Source organism: Convolutriloba macropyga, chromosome 5 (genome assembly GCF_964194025.1).
Source record: "Convolutriloba macropyga chromosome 5, txConMacr16.3, whole genome shotgun sequence".
Taxonomy (NCBI): domain Eukaryota; kingdom Metazoa; phylum Xenacoelomorpha; order Acoela; family Convolutidae; genus Convolutriloba; species Convolutriloba macropyga.
This window is the reverse complement of record NC_134472.1, coordinates 50,262,619-50,285,134: the sequence shown is the minus strand read 5'-3', so window position 1 is coordinate 50,285,134 and position 22,516 is coordinate 50,262,619. Positions and strand designations below refer to the sequence as shown.

Below are 22,516 nucleotides of genomic sequence, written 5' to 3'. Positions count from 1 at the left end.
AATGGGCCCCGGTATTAGTCACTGATGTTTCTAATAGTGCCCCCTTGACCACCTACCCTTGCCCATTGCTCCCATCAAGTGGTATCTAATCACTCTTCCTCTACCAAGCTACTACCCCTCAAAAGTTTTTTTGTCTGCGATTTTTTGATTTTAGAGCTTAATTCTGTTTGCTTTGGGAAAAGCAATTTTTGCTCGTTTTTGATGTGAGATTTTGAATTTCTCGTTAAGTGTTTTCTTTGTTCGAGAAATTAATGTTATTTTGTAGATTTTAAGAGAAATTTGAGGCTTCTAGGATATCCCCAACTATGGTTTCATTTGATCTCAAACGAAATTTTTAGTAGTTATATTAGCCCTGCGGTCTTTTCTATGCGACTTTTAGCTTGACCATTTTTTTTGTCTGACGCTTTAAGCTTTTCGTCCCAATTTGGATAAACAGGTGAAGCCTGGAAGGCTTTAAGCGGCTGCAAACCACCTTTACAGCCTGACTAGTCTCAAAGTATGCGTTTAAATGAAACTGTTTTAAGACAAATTTATGGTGTGAAAGGCTGCCTTTATTGGACATACAGCAAACTTGCAGATATTAAAGAACAGACGCACAATCTATGTATATAAGTAGTTACTTCAGGTTTTTGAAACAGTCAGATGAAGTTTCCCATGAACAAATGGCACTACGTCAAAATATATTCAACGCTTCAAAAAAAATTTTTATCCATTTTACTTGACATCTACAAGGCAAAGCTTAACAGTCTCAAAATTATTACCTAAAAAGGAATGAAGCTACGCGAATAATATAGTAGGAACAAGTAAATTTCTGTCTGTTTGTTTGATACTGTAGTAGGTGACATTGCAAAACTTAAGCTTCTTGCAGATCTTTTTGAATCCTTCCATCTTGTGAACTTTTTGAAAGTGAGCCAGAAGAAAAATCGATTTGAAAGACAGAAGGAGTGTTTAGCCTAGCCGGACTTTCGTTTTGTCGAAAGTAGGAGTTGTACGAATGGAAATATGAACTAGCATCGGTTTCCCTTGGAGTTTCTTTGGTGCCTCATAAGGGGCCCTGAAGTAGGAAACGTATGTGCCCAAATGGTCTCAATATTATCTCAACAGGCTCAATATTATCTATACTAACAGGCTCAGGAACTGGCTGAATATTATCTATACTAACAGAAGCTGAACAAATAGCTCTAGTCAGGACAAAGACTAAGTTGAAGCTACCAAAAATTGTCTGGAATGAAAGACAGGAAGATCTTAACCTTATGCTTAATCGACAATTACGTTGCAAGAGGCATTGACAATCGAAATGGCCCCGGTATTAATCATGGCTGTTCCTAATAGTGCCCCCATTCACCACCTACCCTTGTCCAGTGCTTCCATCAAGTTCTATCTAATAACTTTTCCTCTACCACGCTACTTCCCCTCGAAATTTGTTTTGTCTGCGATTTTTGAATTTAGAGCTCAATTCTGTGTGCTTTGTGAGGTTTTGATTTTCTCGTTAAGTGTTTTGTTAGTTCGAGCAATTAATATTATTAAATAGTAATTTAAAGCTTCTAGGATATCCCCAACTATGGTTTCATTTGATCTCAAACGAAGTTTTTAGTAATTATATTAGTTCTGCGGTCTTTTCTATGCGACTTTCCGCTTGACCAATTTTGTGTCTGACGCTTTTAACTCTTCGTCCCAATTTGGATAAATAGGTGAAGCCTGGAAGGCTTTAAGTGGCTGCAAAGCACCTTTACAGCCCTACTAGTACTAGTCTTGAAGTATGCGTTTAAATGAAACTGTTTCAAGACAAATTTATGGTGTGAAAGGCTGCCCTTATTGGACATGCAGCAAACTTGCAGGTATTGCAGAACAGACGCACAATCTATGCATAAAAGTAGTTACGCTTCAGGTTTTTGAAACAGTCAGATGAAGTCTCCCATGAAAAAATCGCTCTACGTCTAAATATATTCAACGCTTCAAAAGAAATTTTTTCTATTTAACTCTTGACATCTACAAGGCAAAGCTTAACAGTCTCAAATTTATTACCTAAAAAGGAATGACGCGTCGCGAATAATTTAGTAGGAACAAGTGAATTTTTGTCTGTTAGTTTGATACTGTGGTAGGTGACATTGCAAAACTTAAGCTTCTTGCAGATCTTTTTGAATCCTTCCGTCTTGTGAACTTTTCGAAGTTGAGCCGGAAGAAAAATCGATTTGAAGGAAAGAGGGCGTGTTTTGTCTAACCGAACTTTCTTCTTGTCGAAGGTAGGAGTCGTAGGAATTGAATTTTTAGCTAGCATCGGTTTCCCTTGGAGTTCCTTTGGTGCCTCATAAGGGGTTCTCAAGTAGGAAATTTATGTGCCCAAATGGTATTTAAGGAACTGGCTCAATATCTATATTAAGAGGAATTGAACATATAGCTGCAGTCAGGACAAATACTAAGTTGAAGCTACCAAAAAATGTCTGGAACGAAAGACAGGAAGATCTTACCCTTATGCTTTATCGACAGTTACTTAGCAAGAGGCATTGACAATTGAAATGGGCCCCGGTATTAGTCACTGATGTTTCTAATAGTGCCCCCTTGACCACCTACCCTTGCCCATTGCTCCCATCAAGTGGTATCTAATCACTCTTCCTCTACCAAGCTACTACCCCTCAAAAGTTGTTTTGTCTGCGATTTTTTGAATTTAGAGCTCAATTCTGTGTGCTTTGGGAAAAGCAATTTGCTCGTTTTTGATGTGAGGTTTTGATTTCCTCGGTAAGTGTTTTGTTAGTTCGAGAAATTAATATTTTTAAATAGTAATTTAAAGCTTGTAGGATATCCCCAACTATGGTTTCATTTGATCTCAAACGAAGTTTTCAGTAATTATATTAGTTCTGCGGTCTTTTCTATGCGACTTTCCGCTGACCAATTTTTTGTCTGACACTTAACTCTTCGTCCCAATTTGGATAAATAGGTGAAGCCTGGAAGGCTTTAAGTGGCTGCAAAGCACCTTTACAGCCCTACTAGTACTAGTCTCGAAGTATGCGTTTAAATGAAACTGTTTTAAGACAAATTTATGGTGTGAAAGGCTGCCCTTATTGGACATACAGTAAACTTGCAGGTATTGCAGAGCAGACGCACAATCTATGTATAAAAGTAGTTACGCTTCAGGTTTTTGAAACAGTCAGATGAAGTCTCCCATGAAAAAATCGCACTACGTCTAAATATATTCAACGCTTCAAAAGAAATTTTTTCTATTTAACTCTTGACATCTACAAGGCAAAGCTTAACAGTCTCAAATTTATTACCTAAAAAGGAATGACGCGTCGCGAATAATTTAGTAGGAACAAGTGAATTTTTGTCTGTTAGTTTGATACTGTGGTAGGTGACATTGCAAAACTTAAGCTTCTTGCAGATCTTTTTGAATCCTTCCGTCTTGTGAACTTTTCGAAGTTGAGCCGGAAGAAAAATCGATTTGAAGGAAAGAGGGCGTGTTTTGTCTAACCGAACTTTCTTCTTGTCGAAGGTAGGAGTCGTAGGAATTGAATTTTTAGCTAGCATCGGTTTCCCTTGGAGTTCCTTTGGTGCCTCATAAGGGGTTCTCAAGTAGGAAATTTATGTGCCCAAATGGTATTTAAGGAACTGGCTCAATATCTATATTAAGAGGAATTGAACATATAGCTGCAGTCAGGACAAATACTAAGTTGAAGCTACCAAAAAATGTCTGGAACGAAAGACAGGAAGATCTTACCCTTATGCTTTATCGACAGTTACTTAGCAAGAGGCATTGACAATTGAAATGGGCCCCGGTATTAGTCACTGATGTTTCTAATAGTGCCCCCTTGACCACCTACCCTTGCCCATTGCTCCCATCAAGTGGTATCTAATCACTCTTCCTCTACCAAGCTACTACCCCTCAAAAGTTGTTTTGTCTGCGATTTTTTGAATTTAGAGCTCAATTCTGTGTGCTTTGGGAAAAGCAATTTGCTCGTTTTTGATGTGAGGTTTTGATTTTCTCGGTAAGTGTTTTGTTAGTTCGAGAAATTAATATTTTTAAATAGTAATTTAAAGCTTGTAGGATATCCCCAACTATGGTTTCATTTGATCTCAAACGAAGTTTTCAGTAATTATATTAGTTCTGCGGTCTTTTCTATGCGACTTTCCGCTGACCAATTTTTTGTCTGACACTTAACTCTTCGTCCCAATTTGGATAAATAGGTGAAGCCTGGAAGGCTTTAAGTGGCTGCAAAGCACCTTTACAGCCCTACTAGTACTAGTCTCGAAGTATGCGTTTAAATGAAACTGTTTTAAGACAAATTTATGGTGTGAAAGGCTGCCCTTATTGGACATACAGTAAACTTGCAGGTATTGCAGAGCAGACGCACAATCTATGTATAAAAGTAGTTACGCTTCAGGTTTTTGAAACAGTCAGATGAAGTCTCCCATGAAAAAATCGCACTACGTCTAAATATATTCAACGCTTCAAAAGAAATTTTTTCTATTTAACTCTTGACATCTACAAGGCAAAGCTTAACAGTCTCAAATTTATTACCTAAAAAGGAATGACGCGTCGCGAATAATTTAGTAGGAACAAGTGAATTTTTGTCTGTTAGTTTGATACTGTGGTAGGTGACATTGCAAAACTTAAGCTTCTTGCAGATCTTTTTGAATCCTTCCGTCTTGTGAACTTTTCGAAGTTGAGCCGGAAGAAAAATCTATTTGAAGGAAAGAGGGCGTGTTTTGTCTAACCGAACTTTCTTCTTGTCGAAGGTAGGAGTCGTAGGAATTGAATTTTTAGCTAGCATCGGTTTCCCTTGGAGTTCCTTTGGTGCCTCATAAGGGGCTCTCAAGTAGGAAATTTATGTGCCCAAATGGTATTTAAGGAACTGGCTCAATATCTATATTAAGAGGAATTGAACATATAGCTGCAGTCAGGACAAATACTAAGTTGAAGCTACCAAAAAATGTCTGGAACGAAAGACAGGAAGATCTTACCCTTATGCTTTATCGACAGTTACTTAGCAAGAGGCATTGACAATTGAAATGGGCCCCGGTATTAGTCACTGATGTTTCTAATAGTGCCCCCTTGACCACCTACCCTTGCCCATTGCTCCCATCAAGTGGTATCTAATCACTCTTCCTCTACCAAGCTACTACCCCTCAAAAGTTGTTTTGTCTGCGATTTTTTGAATTTAGAGCTCAATTCTGTGTGCTTTGGGAAAAGCAATTTGCTCGTTTTTGATGTGAGGTTTTGATTTTCTCGGTAAGTGTTTTGTTAGTTCGAGAAATTAATATTTTTAAATAGTAATTTAAAGCTTGTAGGATATCCCCAACTATGGTTTCATTTGATCTCAAACGAAGTTTTCAGTAATTATATTAGTTCTGCGGTCTTTTCTATGCGACTTTCCGCTTGACCAATTTTTTGTCTGACACTTAACTCTTCGTCCCAATTTGGATAAATAGGTGAAGCCTGGAAGGCTTTAAGTGGCTGCAAAGCACCTTTACAGCCCTACTAGTACTAGTCTCGAAGTATGCGTTTAAATGAAACTGTTTTAAGACAAATTTATGGTGTGAAAGGCTGCCCTTATTGGACATACAGTAAACTTGCAGGTATTGCAGAGCAGACGCACAATCTATGTATAAAAGTAGTTACGCTTCAGGTTTTTGAAACAGTCAGATGAAGTCTCCCATGAAAAAATCGCACTACGTCTAAATATATTCAACGCTTCAAAAGAAATTTTTTCTATTTAACTCTTGACATCTACAAGGCAAAGCTTAACAGTCTCAAATTTATTACCTAAAATGGAATGACGCGTCGCGAATAATTTAGTAGGAACAAGTGAATTTTTGTCTGTTAGTTTGATACTGTGGTAGGTGACATTGCAAAACTTAAGCTTCTTGCAGATCTTTTTGAATCCTTCCGTCTTGTGAACTTTTCGAAGTTGAGCCGGAAGAAAAATCGATTTGAAGGAAAGAGGGCGTGTTTTGTCTAACCGAACTTTCTTCTTGTCGAAGGTAGGAGTCGTAGGAATTGAATTTTTAGCTAGCATCGGTTTCCCTTGGAGTTCCTTTGGTGCCTCATAAGGGGCTCTCAAGTAGGAAATTTATGTGCCCAAATGGTATTTAAGGAACTGGCTCAATATCTATATTAAGAGGAATTGAACATATAGCTGCAGTCAGGACAAATACTAAGTTGAAGCTACCAAAAAATGTCTGGAACGAAAGACAGGAAGATCTTACCCTTATGCTTTATCGACAGTTACTTAGCAAGAGGCATTGACAATTGGAATGGGCCCCGGTATTAGTCACTGATGTTTCTAATAGTGCCCCCTTGACCACCTACCCTTGCCCATTGCTCCCATCAAGTGGTATCTAATCACTCTTCCTCTACCAAGCTACTACCCCTCAAAAGTTGTTTTGTCTGCGATTTTTTGATTTTAGAGCTTAATTCTGTTTGCTTTGGGAAAAGCAATTTTTGCTCGTTTTTGATGTGAGATTTTGAATTTCTCGTTAAGTGTTTTCTTTGTTCGAGAAATTAATGTTATTTTGTAGAGTTTAAGAGAAATTTGAGGCTTCTAGGATATCCCCAACTATGGTTTCATTTGATCTCAAACAAAATTTTTAGTAGTTATATTAGCCCTGCGGTCTTTTCTATGCGACTTTTAGCTTGACCATTTTTTTGTCTGACGCTTTAAGCTTTTCGTCCCAATTTGGATAAACAGGTGAAGCCTGGAAGGCTTTAAGCGGCTGCAAACCACCTTTACAGCCTTACTAGTCTCAAAGTTTGCGTTTAAATGAAACTGTTTTAAGACAAATTTATGGTGTGAAAGGCTGCCTTTATTGGACATACAGCAAACTTGCAGATATTGCAGAACAGACGCACAATCTATGTATATAAGTAGTTACTTCAGGTTTTTGAAACAGTCAGATGAAGTTTCCCATGAACAAATGGCACTACGTCAAAAAATATTCAACGCTTCAAAACAAATTTTTATCCATTTAACTCTTGACATCTACAAGGCAAAGCTTAACAGTCTCAAAATTATTACCTAAAAAGGAATGAAGCCACGCGAATAATATAGTAGGAACAAGTAAGTTTTTGTCTGTTTGTTTGATACTGTAGTAGGTGACATTGCAAAACTTAAGCTTCTTGCAGATCTTTTTGAATCCTTCCGTCTTGTGAACTTTTTGAAAGTGAGCCAGAAGAAAAATCGATTTGAAAGACAGAAGGAGTGTTTAGCCTAGCCGGACTTTCGTTTTGTCGAAAGTAGGAGTTGTACGAATGGAAATATGAACTAGCATCGGTTTCCCTTGGAGTTTCTTTGGTGCCTCATAAGGGGCCCTGAAGTAGGAAACGTATGTGCCCAAATGGTCTCAATATTATCTCAACAGGCTCAATATTATCTATACTAACAGGCTCAGGAACTGGCTGAATATTATCTATACTAACAGAAGCTGAACAAATAGCTGCAGTCAGGACAAAGACTAAGTTGAAGCTACCAAAAAATGTCTGGAATGAAAGACAGGAAGATCTTACCCTTATGCTTAATCGACAATTACGTTGCAAGAGGCATTGACAATCGAAATGGCCCCGGTATTAATCATGGCTGTTCCTAATAGTGCCCCCATTCACCACCTACCCTTGTCCAGTGCTTCCATCAAGTTCTATCTAATAACTTTTCCTCTACCACGCTACTTCCCCTCGAAATTTGTTTTGTCTGCGATTTTTGAATTTAGAGCTCAATTCTGTGTGCTTTGGGAAAAGCAATTTTTGATCGTTTTTGATGTGAGGTTTTGATTTTCTCGGTAAGTGTTTTGTTAGTTCGAGAAATTAATATTTTTAAATAGTAATTTAAAGCTTGTAGGATATCCCCAACTATGGTTTCATTTGATCCAAACGAAGTTTTTAGTAATTATATTAGTTCTGCGGTCTTTTCTATGCGACTTTCCGCTTGACCAATTTTTTGTCTGACACTTAACTCTTCGTCCCAATTTGGATAAATAGGTGAAGCCTGGAAGGCTTTAAGTGGCTGCAAAGCACCTTTACAGCCCTACTAGTACTAGTCTCGAAGTATGCATTTAAATGAAACTGTTTTAAGACAAATTTATGGTGTGAAAGGCTGCCCTTATTGGACATACAGTAAACTTGCAGGTATTGCAGAACAGACGCACAATCTATGTATAAAAGTAGTTACGCTTCAGGTTTTTGAAACAGTCAGATGAAGTCTCCCATGAAAAAATCGCACTACGTCTAAATATATTCAACGCTTCAAAAGAAATTTTTTCTATTTAACTCTTGACATCTACAAGGCAAAGCTTAACAGTCAAATTTATTACCTAAAAAGGAATGACGCGTCGCGAATAATTTAGTATGAACAAGTGAATTTTTGTCTGTTAGTTTGATACTGTGGTAGGTGACATTGCAAAACTTATGCTTCTTGCAGATCTTTTTGAATCCTTCCGTCTTGTGAACTTTTCGAAAGTGAGCCAGATGAAAAATCGATTTGAAAGAAAGAAGGAGTGTTTAGCCTAGCCGGACTTTCTTTTTGTCGAAAGTAGGAGTTGTACGAATTGAAATATGAACTAGCATCGGTTTCCCTTGGAGTTTCTTTGGTGCCTCATAAGGGGCCCTGAAGTAGGAAACGTATGTGACCAAATTGTCTCAATATTATCTCAACAGGCTCAATATTATCTATACTAACAGGCTCAGGAACTGGCTCAATTTTATCTATACTAACAGAAGCTGAACAAATAGCTGCAGTCAGGACAAAGACTAAGTTGAAGCTACCAAAAAATGTCTGGAATGAAAGACAGGAAGATCTTACCCTTATGCTTAATCGACAATTACGTTGCAAGAGGCATTGACAATCGAAATGGCCCCGGTATTAATCATGGATGTTCCTAATAGTGCCCCCCATTCACCACCTACCCTTGTCCAGTGCTTCCATCAAGTTCTATCTAATCACTCTTTCTCTACCACGCTACTACCCCTCGAAATTTGTTTTGTCTGCGATTTTTGAATTTAGAGCTCAATTCTGTGTGCTTTGTGAGGTTTTGATTTTCTCGTTAAGTGTTTTGTTAGTTCGAGCAATTAATATTATTAAATAGTAATTTAAAGCTTCTAGGATATCCCCAACTATGGTTTCATTTGATCTCAAACGAAGTTTTTAGTAATTATATTAGTTCTGCGGTCTTTTCTATGCGACTTTCCGCTTGACCAATTTTTTGTCTGACACTTTTAACTCTTCGTCCCAATTTGGATAAATAGGTGAAGCCTGGAAGGCTTTAAGTGGCTGCAAAGCACCTTTACAGCCTTACTAGTACTAGTCTCGAAGTATGCGTTTAAATGAAACTGTTTCAAGACAAATTTATGGTGTGAAAGGCTGCCCTTATTGGACATACAGCAAACTTGCAGGTATTGCAGAACAGACGCACAATCTATGTATAAAAGTAGTTACGCTTCAGGTTTTTGAAACAGTCAGATGAAGTCTCCCATGAAAAAATGGCACTACGTCTAAATATATTCAACGCTTCAAAAGAAATTTTTTCTATTTAACTCTTGACATCTACAAGTCAAAGCTTAGCAGTCTCAAAATTATTACCTAAAAAGGAATGAAGCTACGCGAATAATTTAATAGGAACAAGTAATTTTTTGTCTGTAAGTTTGATACTCTGGTAGGTGACATTGCAAAACTTAAGCTTCTTGCAGATCTTTTTGAATCCTACCGTCTTGTGAACTTTTCGAAATTGAGCCAGAAGAAAAATCAATTTGAAAGAAAGAGGGCGTGTTTAGCCTAGCCGGACTTTCTTCTTGTCGAAAGTTGGAGTCGTACGAATTGAAATTTTAGCTAGCATCGGTTTCCCTTGGAGTTCCTTTGGTTCCTCATAAGGGGCCCCATTTAGGAAATTTATGTGCCCAAATTGTCCAAATATTATCTCAACAGGCTCAATAGTATCTATACTAACAGGCTCAGGAACTGGCTCAATATTATCTATACTAACAGAAGCTGAACAAATAGCTGCAGTCAGGACAAAGACTAAGTTGAAGCTACCAAAAAATGTCTGGAATGAAAGACAGGAAGATCTTACCCTTATGCTTAATCGACAATTACGTTGCAAGAGGCATTGACAATCGAAATGGCCCCGGTATTAATCATGGATGTTCCTAATAGTGCCCCCCATTCACCACCTACCTTTGTCCAGTTCTTCCATCAAGTTCTATCTAATCACTCTTCCTCTACCACGCTACTACCCCTCGAAATTTGTTTTGTCTGCGATTTTTGAATTTAGAGCTCAATTCTGTGTGCTTTGTGAGGTTTTGATTTTCTCGTTAAGTGTTTTGTTAGTTCGAGCAATTAATATTATTAAATAGTAATTTAAAGCTTCTAGGATATCCCCAACTATGGTTTCATTTGATCTCAAACGAAGTTTTTAGTAATTATATTAGTTCTGCGGTCTTTTCTATGCGACTTTCCGCTTGACCAATTTTTTGTCTGACACTTTTAACTCTTCGTCCCAATTTGGATAAATAGGTGAAGCCTGGAAGGCTTTAAGTGGCTGCAAAGAACCTTTACAGCCTTACTAGTACTAGTCTCGAAGTATGCGTTTAAATGAAACTGTTTCAAGACAAATTTATGGTGTGAAAGGCTGCCCTTATTGGACATACAGCAAACTTGCAGGTATTGCAGAACAGACGCACAATCTATGTATAAAAGTAGTTACGCTTCAGGTTTTTGGAACAGTCAGATGAAGTCTCCCATGAAAAAATGGCACTACGTCTAAATATATTCAACGCTTCAAAAGAAATTTTTTCTATTTAACTCTTGACATCTACAAGGCAAAGCTTAGCAGTCTCAAAATTATTACCTAAAAAGGAATGAAGCTACGCGAATAATTTAATAGGAACAAGTAATTTTTTGTCTGTTAGTTTGATACTCTGGTAGGTGACATTGCAAAACTTAAGCTTCTTGCAGATCTTTTTGAATCCTTCCGTCTTGTAAACTTTTCGAAATTGAGCCAGAAGAAAAATCGATTTGAAAGAAAGAGGGCGTGTTTAGCCTAGCCGGACTTTCTTCTTGTCGAAAGTAGGAGTCGTACGAATTGAAATTTTAGCTAGCATCGGTTTCCCTTGGAGTTCCTTTGGTTCCTCATAAGGGGCCCTGAAGTAGGAAATTTATGTGCCCAAATTGTCCAAATATTATCTCAACAGGCTCAATAGTATCTATACTAACAGGCTCAGGAACTGGCTCAATATTATCTATACCAACAGAAGCTGAACAAATAGCTCTAGTCAGGACAAAGACTAAGTTGAAGCTACCAAAAATTGTCTGGAATGAAAGACAGGAAGATCTTAACCTTATGCTTAATCGACAATTACGTTGCAAGAGGCATTGACAATCGAAATGGCCCCGGTATTAATCATGGATGTTCCTAATAGTCCACCCCATTCACCACCTACCCTTGTCCAGTGCTTCCATCAAGTTCTATCTAATCACTCTTCCTCTACCACGCTACTACCCCTCGAAATTTGTTTTGTCTGCGATTTTTGAATTTAGAGCTCAATTCTGTGTGCTTTGTGAGGTTTTGATTTTCTCGTTAAGTGTTTTGTTAGTTCGAGACATTAATATTATTAAATAGTATTTTAAAGCTTCTAGGATATCCCCAACTATGGTTTCATTTGATCTCAAACGAAGTTTTTAGTAATTATATTAGTTCTGCGGTCTTTTCTATGCGACTTTCCGCTTGACCAATTTTTTGTCTGACACTTAACTCTTCGTCCCAATTTGGATAAATAGGTGAAGCCTGGAAGGCTTTAAGTGGCTGCAAAGCACCTTTACAGCCTTACTAGTACTAGTCTCGAAGTATGCGTTTAAATGAAACTGTTTCAAGACAAATTTATGGTGAAAGGCTGCCCTTATTGGTCATACAGCAAACTTGCAGGTATTGCAGAACAGACGCACAATCTATGTATAAAAGTCGTTACGCTTCAGGTTTTTGAAACAGTCAGATGAAGTCTCCCATGAAAAAATGGCACTACGTCTAAATATATTCAACGCTTCAAAAGAAATTTTTTCTATTCAACTCTTGACATCTACAAGGCAAAGCTTAGCAGTCTCAAAATCATTACCTAAAAAGGAATGAAGCTACGCGAATAATTTAATAGGAACAAGTAAATTTTTGTCTGTTAGTTTGATACTCTGGTAGGTGACATTGCAAAACTTAAGCTTCTTGCAGATCTTTTTGAATCCTTCCGTCTTGTGAACTTTTCGAAATTGAGCCAGAAGAAAAATCGATTTGAAAGAAAGAGGGCGTGTTTAGCCTAGCCGGACTTTCTTCTTGTCGAAAGTAGGAGTCGTACGAATTGAATTTTTAGCTAGCATCGGTTTCCCTTGGAGTTCCTTTGGTTCCTCATAAGGGGCCCTGAAGTAGGAAATTTATGTGCCCAAATTGTCCAAATATTATCTCAACAGGCTCAATAGTATCTATACTAACAGGCTCAGGAACTGGCTCAATATTATCTATACTAACAGCAGCTGAACAAATAGCTCTAGTCAGGACAAAGACTAAGTTGAAGCTACCAAAAATTGTCTGGAATGAAAGACAGGAAGATCTTAACCTTATGCTTAATCGACAATTACGTTGCAAGAAGCATTGACAATCGAAATGGCCCCGGTATTAATCATGGATGTTCCTAATAGTGCCCCCCATTCACCACCTACCCTTGTCCAGTGCTTCCGTCAAGTTCTATCTAATCACTCTTCCTCAACCACGCTACTACCCCTCGAAATTTGTTTTGTCTGCGATTTTTGAATTTAGAGCTCAATTCTGTGTGCTTTGTGAGGTTTTGATTTTCTCGTTAAGTGTTTTGTTAGTTCGAGAAATTAATATTTTTAAATAGTAATTTAAAGCTTCTAGGATATCCCCAACTATGGTTTCATTTGATCTCAAACGAAGTTTTTAGTAATTATATTAGTTCTGCGGTCTTTTCTATGCGACTTTCCGCTTGACCAATTTTTTGTCTGACACTTTTAACTCTTCGTCCCAATTTGGATAAATAGGTGAAGCCTGGAAGGCTTTAAGTGGCTGCAAAGCACCTTTACAGCCTTACTAGTACTAGTCTCGAAGTATGCGTTTAAATGAAACTGTTTCAAGACAATTTTATGGTGTGAAAGGCTGCCCTTATTGGACATACAGCAAACTTGCAGGTATTGCAGAACAGACGCACAATCTATGTATAAAAGTAGTTACGCTTCAGGTCTTTGAAACAGTCAGATGAAGTCTCCCATGAAAAAATGGCACTACGTCTAAATATATTCAACGCTTCAAAAGAAATTTCTATTTAACTCTTGACATCTACAAGGCAAAGCTTAGCAGTCTCAAAATTATTACCTAAAAAGGAATGAAGCTACGCGAATAATCTAATAGGAACAACTAAATTTTTGTCTGTTAGTTTGATACTCTGGTAGGTGACATTGCAAAACTTAAGCTTCTTTCAGATCTTTTTGAATCCTTCCGTCTTGTGAACTTTTCGAGATTGAGCCAGAAGAAAAATCGATTTGAAAGAAAGAGGGCGTGTTTAGCCTAGCCGGACTTTCTTCTTGTCGAAAGTAGGAGTCGTACGAATTGAAATTTTAGCTAGCATCGGTTTCCCTTGGAGTTCCTTTGGTTCCTCATAAGGGGCCCTGAAGTAGGAAATTTATGTTCCCAAATTGTCCAAATATTATCTCAACAGGCTCAATAGTATCTATACTAACAGGCCCAGGAACTGGCTCAATATTATCTATACTAACAGAAGCTGAACAAATAGCTCTAGTCAGGACAAAGACTAAGTTGAAGCTACCAAAAATTGTCTGGAATGAAAGACAGGAAGATCTTAACCTTATGCTTAATCGACAATTACGTTGCAAGAGGCATTGACAATCGAAATGGGCCCCGGTATTAATCGTGGATGTTCCTAATAGTGTCCCCCTTGACCACCTACCCTTACCCAGTGCTTCCATCAAATGCTATCTAATCACTCTTCCTCTACCGAGCTACTACCCCTCGAAATTTGTTTTTGTCTGCGATTTTTGAATTTAGAGCTCAATTCTGTGCTTTGGGAAAAGCAATTTTTGCTCGTTTTTGATGTGAGATTTTGATTTTCTCGTTAAGTGTCTTTTTAGTTCGAGAAATTAATATTATTTAATAGTAATTTAAAGCTTCTAGTATACCCCGAACTATGGTTTCATTTGATCTCAAACGGTTTTTAAAAATTATTTTAGTCCTGCGGTCTATTCTGTGCGACTTTTCGCATGACCAATTTTTTGTCGGAGGCTTTTCGATTCAATTCAAGAACTTTTCTATTCAATTGGTATAAACAGGTGAAGAAGACTGGAAGGCATTAAGCGGCTCTGCAAAGCTCTTTTACAGCTTTACTAGTCTCTAAGTATGTGTTTCACCAAAACTCTTTGGAGACAAATTTATGGTGTGAAAGGCTGGCCTTATTAATCTTAACAGTTTGAGCGCACCCTCCTCCACCTGGCCATTTTCAGCCTCCGCCTCGTTTATTGACCCCCCCCCCCCCCCCACCTACTCCACATTCCAATGCTAGCAACCTGAAGCCCCGGCTGGCGACCACTGCCTTAGACACCCGCTCGCCGGCCGGTCGTTAAGAAAAATTTGCCGACGTTAATCGGTTGTTCTGTGTATTTTTTCTCTTGTAGATTTGGCTTCTCGTCGAGAGAAACTTGCATTAGGTCGCGGTTCAGTTCCATTAGAGAAATATTAATCCCCAAGTGTACGTTTTAATGAAACAGCTGAGGAGGTGATAAATTCATTGTAACGGCACTTTAAGTTCCGAGCCCTACTCCTTTATCGTGCCTCGCCTGTTGCCCATTTTGGCTGGTCTAGCGGCCAGTTTTTTAAAGATAAATTTTTCTCCCTAATCGTCTGTTTGTCTCTTGAAATGTGCAACTGGTTTTTCCCCCTATTAATAGCCGCCGTCAGCAACTCAAACGCCTAGGTTTTTTCTTCACCGAAGTTTTTCTGTCAAAATTTCCAAAAAGAATTTGGTTTTTACAGTGCCACATTTCTTAGTACGTTTCTATATAAATATATGAATGCTGAGTCCGGCTTAAATAACTTTTGCTTGTATTTAATTTTTTTTCAGAATCTCAGTTTAATTGCTGGTCTGAAACCAGCTTAGATTTAACTCCAACAATCCGCTGGCTGCTGACTTTTTTATGCTGAGTGATTTTAAAATTTCTTAATTGCGTATTAATGTCAATACTTGCGTATTATTTTCTCTTTTGAGGGGTAAATCAATGTCAAAAAATCATTGAACTGTTTCATTTTCTCAACAGGAGAATAAACAGTTTGAGTGGTGCAAATTTTCAATCTGGAACTTAAAGTTCGTTCGGCGCTGAAGCACGTCAAATGTCGAATATGAATAAATCTGTTTGCTGTTATAGAAATGTTCTATTAATGGCGAGTCAGTATTCTTCCAAGCACAGAGCAAGCGAGCAGAAGATGAAATGAGATTGTACTATGTCTGCTGTAACCCCCAATGTGGACACAGGTGGACTGATATTGATTAACTCCTACTTCATTCAACAAACATTTATTAGTTTACATTTGCTGTGCTATTATAGTTGTATGGATTTATTTCTGTGCAGTTCAAACGTCATAATTGTGTTTGCAAAAATGGTGCATTTTATTGTTGTTGCCTGATGGGAAGGAGTGTTGTTATAAACAGTGGCTGATGGCTACATCTTAAGTGGTAAATGAGGTTCTTATTCAATGATTGGCGTTTGTTGAATGGTTGATTTTTTGTTCAAATTGGCAAAACGGATTTAGAATAAATTTTCCAATTCCATTGCTACATTTTGATTTGAGTAATTACGGAGAAGAACATTTAAAGGCACAATGGAAAAGCGCGTGAACATGTAACACAGATTAGCTTTGGGGAGGAAAGCTGGTACGAGGAAAGATTATGAACAAGCGCTTAAAATAGATGGACAATTTGTGGAGTAGAAAGTGGGAAACGGAAATATCGATTCAGAGAGGTGAAAAATTTAGGTTTTAAATGTCACCTCGTACAAAAAGGAAAAATCTGGTTTTTCTAAACTTCAATAAAAAGAGGGATAATCAGATTTAGATCTGATAAATTCTTCGCGTCTTTTAGCTGAGTTTGATGGTAGGGGCAAATTGTTGCCTTGCTCTGAATCTGAGCAGCTCGCGTCATCGGTAACTGAAACCCTGGGCGTCTCGATAATGTTGGGGGTTTTGGCTGGACTTCTTGGACTGGTTGCCGCTAGCCCATTCTGTAAAGTGTATTTGGGTGATAAGGTGTCTGAGCTTGCATCATCGGTAAGTTTTGTGCTGTTTTTGCGTGAAAGTTGCGATGGCAATGATGGTTTCTGAGATAAATTTACGCTGGAATAGTCCTTGCTGTTAACATCTTTTAGAACAGTTTCTTGATTCAAAAATTGAGAGGCTAGACTGGAGTTTGAGCTAGCTCTTGACAAGATATGATCTCCGTTACCGAGAAAAGAGCCATCAAAACTTGGACGCTCGGGAACAGTTTTGCGTGCTGAATTTGATCTGGACTGAGACTGACCGGTATTATAAAATGAATGAGAGTTAGGGAATTGATGAATATTGAGTTTTCGCCCTGCTGGATTGCTGCGCTTGAGCCCCATGCTTGTTGCATCGATGCTAGAACTGCGAAGTTTGAGGTCCTGAGGACTTAGCGCAACGTCGTCAACGCTCAAGACACTGGGGATACTTGTCAAGTCGTCCAGAGAGTCGTCACGTTCGGACATGGAATTCGTAGTGGTGTCAAAACTGTCCTTGTGACGTCTTGATGATGTACTGGTAGGTGTTATCTGTGCCAGAACTGTGGAACTTGAGGCTCTAAAAGGATCCGAAGCTGACATTTCGTCCTCTATGATGCTTTGTGGGCGACTTGATGAAGAGTTTAGGAGCTTCACAGGCTGTAAGCTGTGACGTTTGTACTTATTGCCTGCTGTAAACATTCCTGGGCGTTTAAGAAACATTCGAGTTCGGACAGGTGCCACAGGGTTTGAATTGGAATGTGAGTTAGTTGATGAAAATCGTCTGGGCTTACTGCCATGTGGTTCCGCGCCGTCTGGACTCTGCCTGCTGAGTTTGAACTCTTTGGACCTTTCTTGGAACGATATCCAATCATTGTTGCTGTGCATACTGTAGATCGATGAGATAGACATGCTTTTTGATCGCTTGCCCTTTTCAACTGGCACTTCGAGTGTCTTCTGATGGTACATTTTAGTCCTGGGGTTGTCAAAATTAGGCGTGGCTTGCTGTGACGAATCAGAAACATCTCGACGCGAAGTGCGTTCCATCTGCAAGAAGTTTGTTGACCTGAAAGAAAGTTGACTGAATATTTGCCAAAATGAAAATTATATGGGAACTTTGTTTGGTTTGCAAACATGTAAATTCCTGAAATGAAACATAACCAATGGTTCAGTGTTAACATGTTCACCAATATGTTGATTATTTTGATTATATTTAAATTATTAAAATCTGCAAAAGAATGGAAAATTTAAGCGAAAATTAATGCCTCATTTTTGATCGGTTGCGTGACAAGTAAAATATGACGTGCAGGATCCTGCCTGCCGATTCAAAGAAATTTGTTCATGGTGATTTAATAAAGAAAATCGCTGAACGTATTTTGAAGTATTTAGAAATTTTAAACGGTTTGTCACCACCCTCAGATCGCATGGTAGGTTGTTTCATTTCTCCATTTCTTGTTACTCCATTTTTGCTCGGCTTCCGTGGAAAGATTTTGAAAAAGAATTCACTGAATGATAAATGCGATATTACAATTGACTTAAAAATAGTAATCTCATATTCAAAGATATTTTTGATCCCTAGCAGGATATAGTGAGCCAGTAGCGGTTGACTTTTTCGCAAAAGATTGTTTGATTGGTTTTCGATTGTTAAGCTTGCATCTATTTGTATTCCAATATATTGACATTTTTCTGAATGTTCTATATTTCTATAATAAGATTAGATGCTTTTTCACTTTATTTTTCATTACAGGAATATAAAGGTTCCGTTTCGTCAACATTCAATGTTCGTTGGTTTTCATTCAAGTAAATATCCGTTTTTTTAAGCATTGTCACCTTTTGAACTGTTGTCTCTAGCATCAAGTTTGCATAGAACATTGGTATCATCGGCAAAATGAGTGTTCATCCATTAAGTTAAAATGATCCCTCTGACAGTGCTAATCGACAAAGTAACCCAGAATTAGCTCTATAATGGTCTACAGTAAGCTCTAACATCATAATTTTAAAGCCTCGGTTTGTATTATACCCCATCCCCGGCTAAAGAAATGCAAAATTGACCCCCGGTTGTCGTTTGAGAGCAAATCAACTGCCCATAGTTGGTTATGCTGTGGTATTGTTAATTATTTTATAACTAAGTGCTTCGGTAATAGAGTTCAGACGTGTTGAGTCTTCATGTCAAACGAGCTCGAATTTCGGCACACTGCAAAAATTTGAGTTGTTTTTATTTTTACAAAGTGTAGCGTTGGCAGCCTACATCGCATCTAATTCACTTTAATTTATCTCATACATCGGTTTTATTATTTGAGGATAAGCTCCTCGCGATTTATACTTTTCTCAGCCTTCAGACAAGTTTTCTGGGTTTTATTTATCTAGCCGTAATCTTGATTAATTTTTCAGAATTGTGAGGTAGCCGTTTTCTGTTGCAAAATTGAAATCAAAGTTTTTTAATTTGTGAAAGATGTAATTATTTTAATTTGTGTTTCATTTAACAGTTCATTTCACTGGATGCGCTAGTTTCAGTTTGGGTTTTCAGCAAGTAATGATGTTACTTCCAAATCCAATAATTGTTCACTCAATTATCGAAAAACTAACTTGTTAATTTCGTCGATCAGTTTTGGGAAAAATTTTACTTTTAATTTTTTTGTTAAGTGCAACATTCTTGCCACACTTATTTAATGGTAAGTGGATTGGTGTGACTCAAAAATGGCGATAATTTTATTTTCAGAAACAAAATTTGAAAAAAGATTGTACCACAATAACTTGGACTACTTGATTTCTATGAGCATCAATCAATGTGAGAAGATTCTTTGCAAGCAGTGCCGCTTGTTTTTCAGGCGGAACCGCGACATTTTATCAAGATGGTTCTAGGAATTTTACTTTTTGCGCACACATTAAAAACTTAAGTTCAGGATATTGGTGGCCAAGATTTACCTGTTCCTTAAATTGCTGGCTTTTGAACAGATGATTTATTCCGAAAACAGTTCTCGAAAACAGTTCTAAAAATGGCGTATTTTGAATTTAAAAAAATGAAAAACCAATTCACAACACACTTTAGAGACACAAATGAAAATGAGAAACACAAATTTTATACCCTAGACAATGAAAAAAAAGAATCCCAAAGTCCTGAAGCTCTTAAGTGTCATTCGTAAAACTCTTTTGAGCAATACTATTTTAGCATTACCCGTTATGAGCGGACAAAGAACGAAGGTAGTGCTCGGGAAATACTGTAACATTTTTGATATCATTGAAAAAAGTTCAACATTTTTTGGTAAAACGGCATCTAGCTTTTGGAAATCCGTCACTTTTTTGGTAAAGTAAGCTAACAGCAGCAGTGAAATTCACAAAAGTTAAAAAAAAATTAATAATTGAAAATTGCCTGCTTTATCAAAATTTCCGGAAATATCCATCCTAGAGAGAATAAAAATAACCGACTAACGTCAGAAGAATTGCTCTCGAACTACTATTGGGAGCTCTAACCTATTGCAGTTTGCTTCAGTCGGGGCGGGGGGGGGAGTTGTTCAAGCACAAGCTTGATTTCCTTAATTTGTTTTGATTGATTGATGACTTCTGATGTGTTTTGATTTGTAAAATTTGCGGGTTTTATTTTTTACCCACGTGTGCAACCTAGCAATTCATTGTAATCTGGAAATCTATTGTGAATAAGTAGTAAACATTGGTGACCCTTTTTAACGGCAAACACATTGAAAGCAACCAAACCTCTGAAATTGAAACATTGAAAAAAAGTTAACAAAATCAGGGAGTACTTTAAAAAATTTTCTCAATACTATTTCCATTGTTCCTATAATTCAAAATGTTTGCTGTATTTTAGAACCCTTTAGAAAGGAGCCGTCACTTAGCGACAATAACGAAGAACCAGAATAAAGAAGATAGAGAGTTAAAAAAAAGAAGAAAGAAAGGAAAATAGATAAGTACAAAAATGTGTAACAAGAAATGACGTCTACAGAAGATTGTATCTTAGCAACCAAATAGTCCTAATTTCATTTTCAAATTCCAACGAAGAACAAAGTTAACAAAAAATAATCAAAGGGTCTTCATCCGAAGTAACATTTATATAATTGTATACCTAAAAAATACCTACTAATATCATATTTATATACTAATATCATATTTATATACCTGGTATCTAATATAAGAAATCTTTGTCCACGCTCCTGTTGAGAAAAAAAACAAGCTTTGCACTTTTTCGTTTTGCAACAGAATATTCCACATTCCTAGATGAGATTAGCGTTCAGTAGCGTTTTTAGTTTTCAGGAAGCGTGTACATTATTTTCAACTATGGAGTAGATAGTGTTCATACACATATACACACATTTAGAAAAAAAATAGAACAACACTCACAATTTGTTTTTATCGTAGTTAATAATCAAGTTTCCGATTTTTTTATTGCAAAAGAATGTAAAGCAAGAAAGAACACAGCAATTGCAGTCAAACGCTTTCTACTTCAGAGGGCACGTTAAAGAAAAAAGAAACTTCGGATTTAGGTTGTTCGTTGCACAAAAGATTTAAACGTCAAAAATTAACGAGTTTTATAATGAAGCAATGCAAGAATTACAAAAACGATTCGGGAAACCACAGCATGTTACAGCAGCTTACCTTGATAAGTTGGAACACTGGCCCAGATCGACCATTATTAACCCCGAAAGTTTTGTACCTTTTGCAGCGTTTCTTAGACAATTGGTTCAAACGTTTATACTTCACAATTTCACATCCGATCTTCAACCTTCAGCTGTCCTTAAGGTTGCAAAAGATAAAATTGCGCCAACAATGATAATCAGAAGGAACGAATACGTCCTGAGGCAAGCTATTGTTTAACCTAATTTAATACATTTTAAGGACTGGATCGATAATTGCGCAGAAGCTTGCGAAGATTTGTCAACATCACAAAGACCAACCAATCAAGAAAACAGTTCATCTAGAAGATCAAACAGACTCTTCCAACAGCAAAGTAACAAAAGATGTCCTCTATGTGGATACAGTCACAACCTAGGAAAATGCAACCAATTCCTCAATAAAGATATTAACGAAAGACAACAAACAGTGAGACAACTGAAAATTTGCCCAAATTGCCTCACTGAACACCCAAAAGTACAGTGTAACAGTCATTACCGATGTCGCATTGAAAACTGCAACGGATTTCATCACTCAACAATTCACAGAAACAACTTCAACAGTTCACAGACATTTTCACCAACTCAGCAACAGCAAAGCAACCAACAGCAACAATATCAACAACAAACACACAACCAGGTTCAAAACCATTCTGCAAACAATTATCACAACAATCGTGGTCAACAAAACAACGGACACCAAACACAGATAACCGCAAACATATCACAGCTTCAACCACGTGGATTCAACTATGGAAGAGTGGTTGGTTACAATCATAACAACAATACACGTAATGCTTTTGGTCAAAACAATAACACTAACCGTTTCAATCAGAATTACAATTTCAAAAACAACAATGGAAGCACCTTCAAAAGAAATTATAGCAATCCGAATAACTTCATGCTAAATACAAATTCACGACAACAGAACACCGGACATTCTCATAATGAAACAGACACACAAAATCAAAGCCAAAAGCAACAAAACTTCAACAACAACAGCAACCCACGACCACAAAATCACACATGCAGCAACAACCAAATCAGTTCGTGGATACGACCTCAAGTTCAGCTTCAAGCCATTCCGGTTATCCTTTACACAGAAGACGTATCAAAATAGAAACATATGCTCTTTTAGATAGCGGGAGCGACAACACACAAATAACAAACTCAATGGCAAAAGCACTAGGAATAAAAAACACAGATCACATTGCAGTACCAATTTCTTCACTTTACGGAAAACACATCATAACATCAACTGAAGTCCTTCTTGGAATTGGATCACTCAACAGCACCCGACCTCTTTTCAACCTACCGGTGTACGCCACGTCAGCATCTGACTTTCAAATGCCGAATGTACCTGTTGAGATGTTGAACTCTATCTGCACCGACTATGATCATCTTAACAGCATCACATTTCCACAAATACGAGATAACAGTATAGGAGTTTTAATCGGAGCGGATGCCTTCATAGCAACAGTACCACCCAAATTCACAACAGGACCACCATGAACCCCATACGGAGTCTTGACACAGCTTGGATGGACCGTAACAGGACCAATACCACAGAAATACAAGCCAACCAGTAATAAACAAGAAATCAATTACAACTTCACGCTT

At 37.6% G+C, this 22,516-nt stretch overlaps 2 protein-coding genes across 5 annotated transcripts in view; one reads left to right on the top strand and one right to left on the bottom strand.

Annotated features, from left to right (window-relative positions):
• LOC142339441 (DNA-directed RNA polymerase II subunit RPB9-like) overlaps positions 1–15,814 on the top strand; it is a 143,019-nt gene extending 127,205 nt beyond the window's left edge. The window contains exon 4 of the mRNA XM_075389477.1: positions 15,411–15,814. Coding sequence (XP_075245592.1) covers positions 15,411–15,536 — 126 coding nt within the window. The 3' untranslated portion in view covers positions 15,537–15,814. The remainder of the gene's footprint in view (positions 1–15,410) is intronic.
• LOC142339440 (uncharacterized) overlaps positions 15,791–22,516 on the bottom strand; it is a 157,527-nt gene continuing 150,801 nt past the window's right edge. For all 4 annotated transcript variants that reach the window (XM_075389475.1, XM_075389473.1, XM_075389474.1 and 1 more), the window contains one exon: positions 15,791–17,340. In XM_075389475.1, the coding sequence (XP_075245590.1) occupies positions 16,068–17,340 (1,273 nt within the window). In that variant the 3' untranslated portion in view covers positions 15,791–16,067. The remainder of the gene's footprint in view (positions 17,341–22,516) is intronic.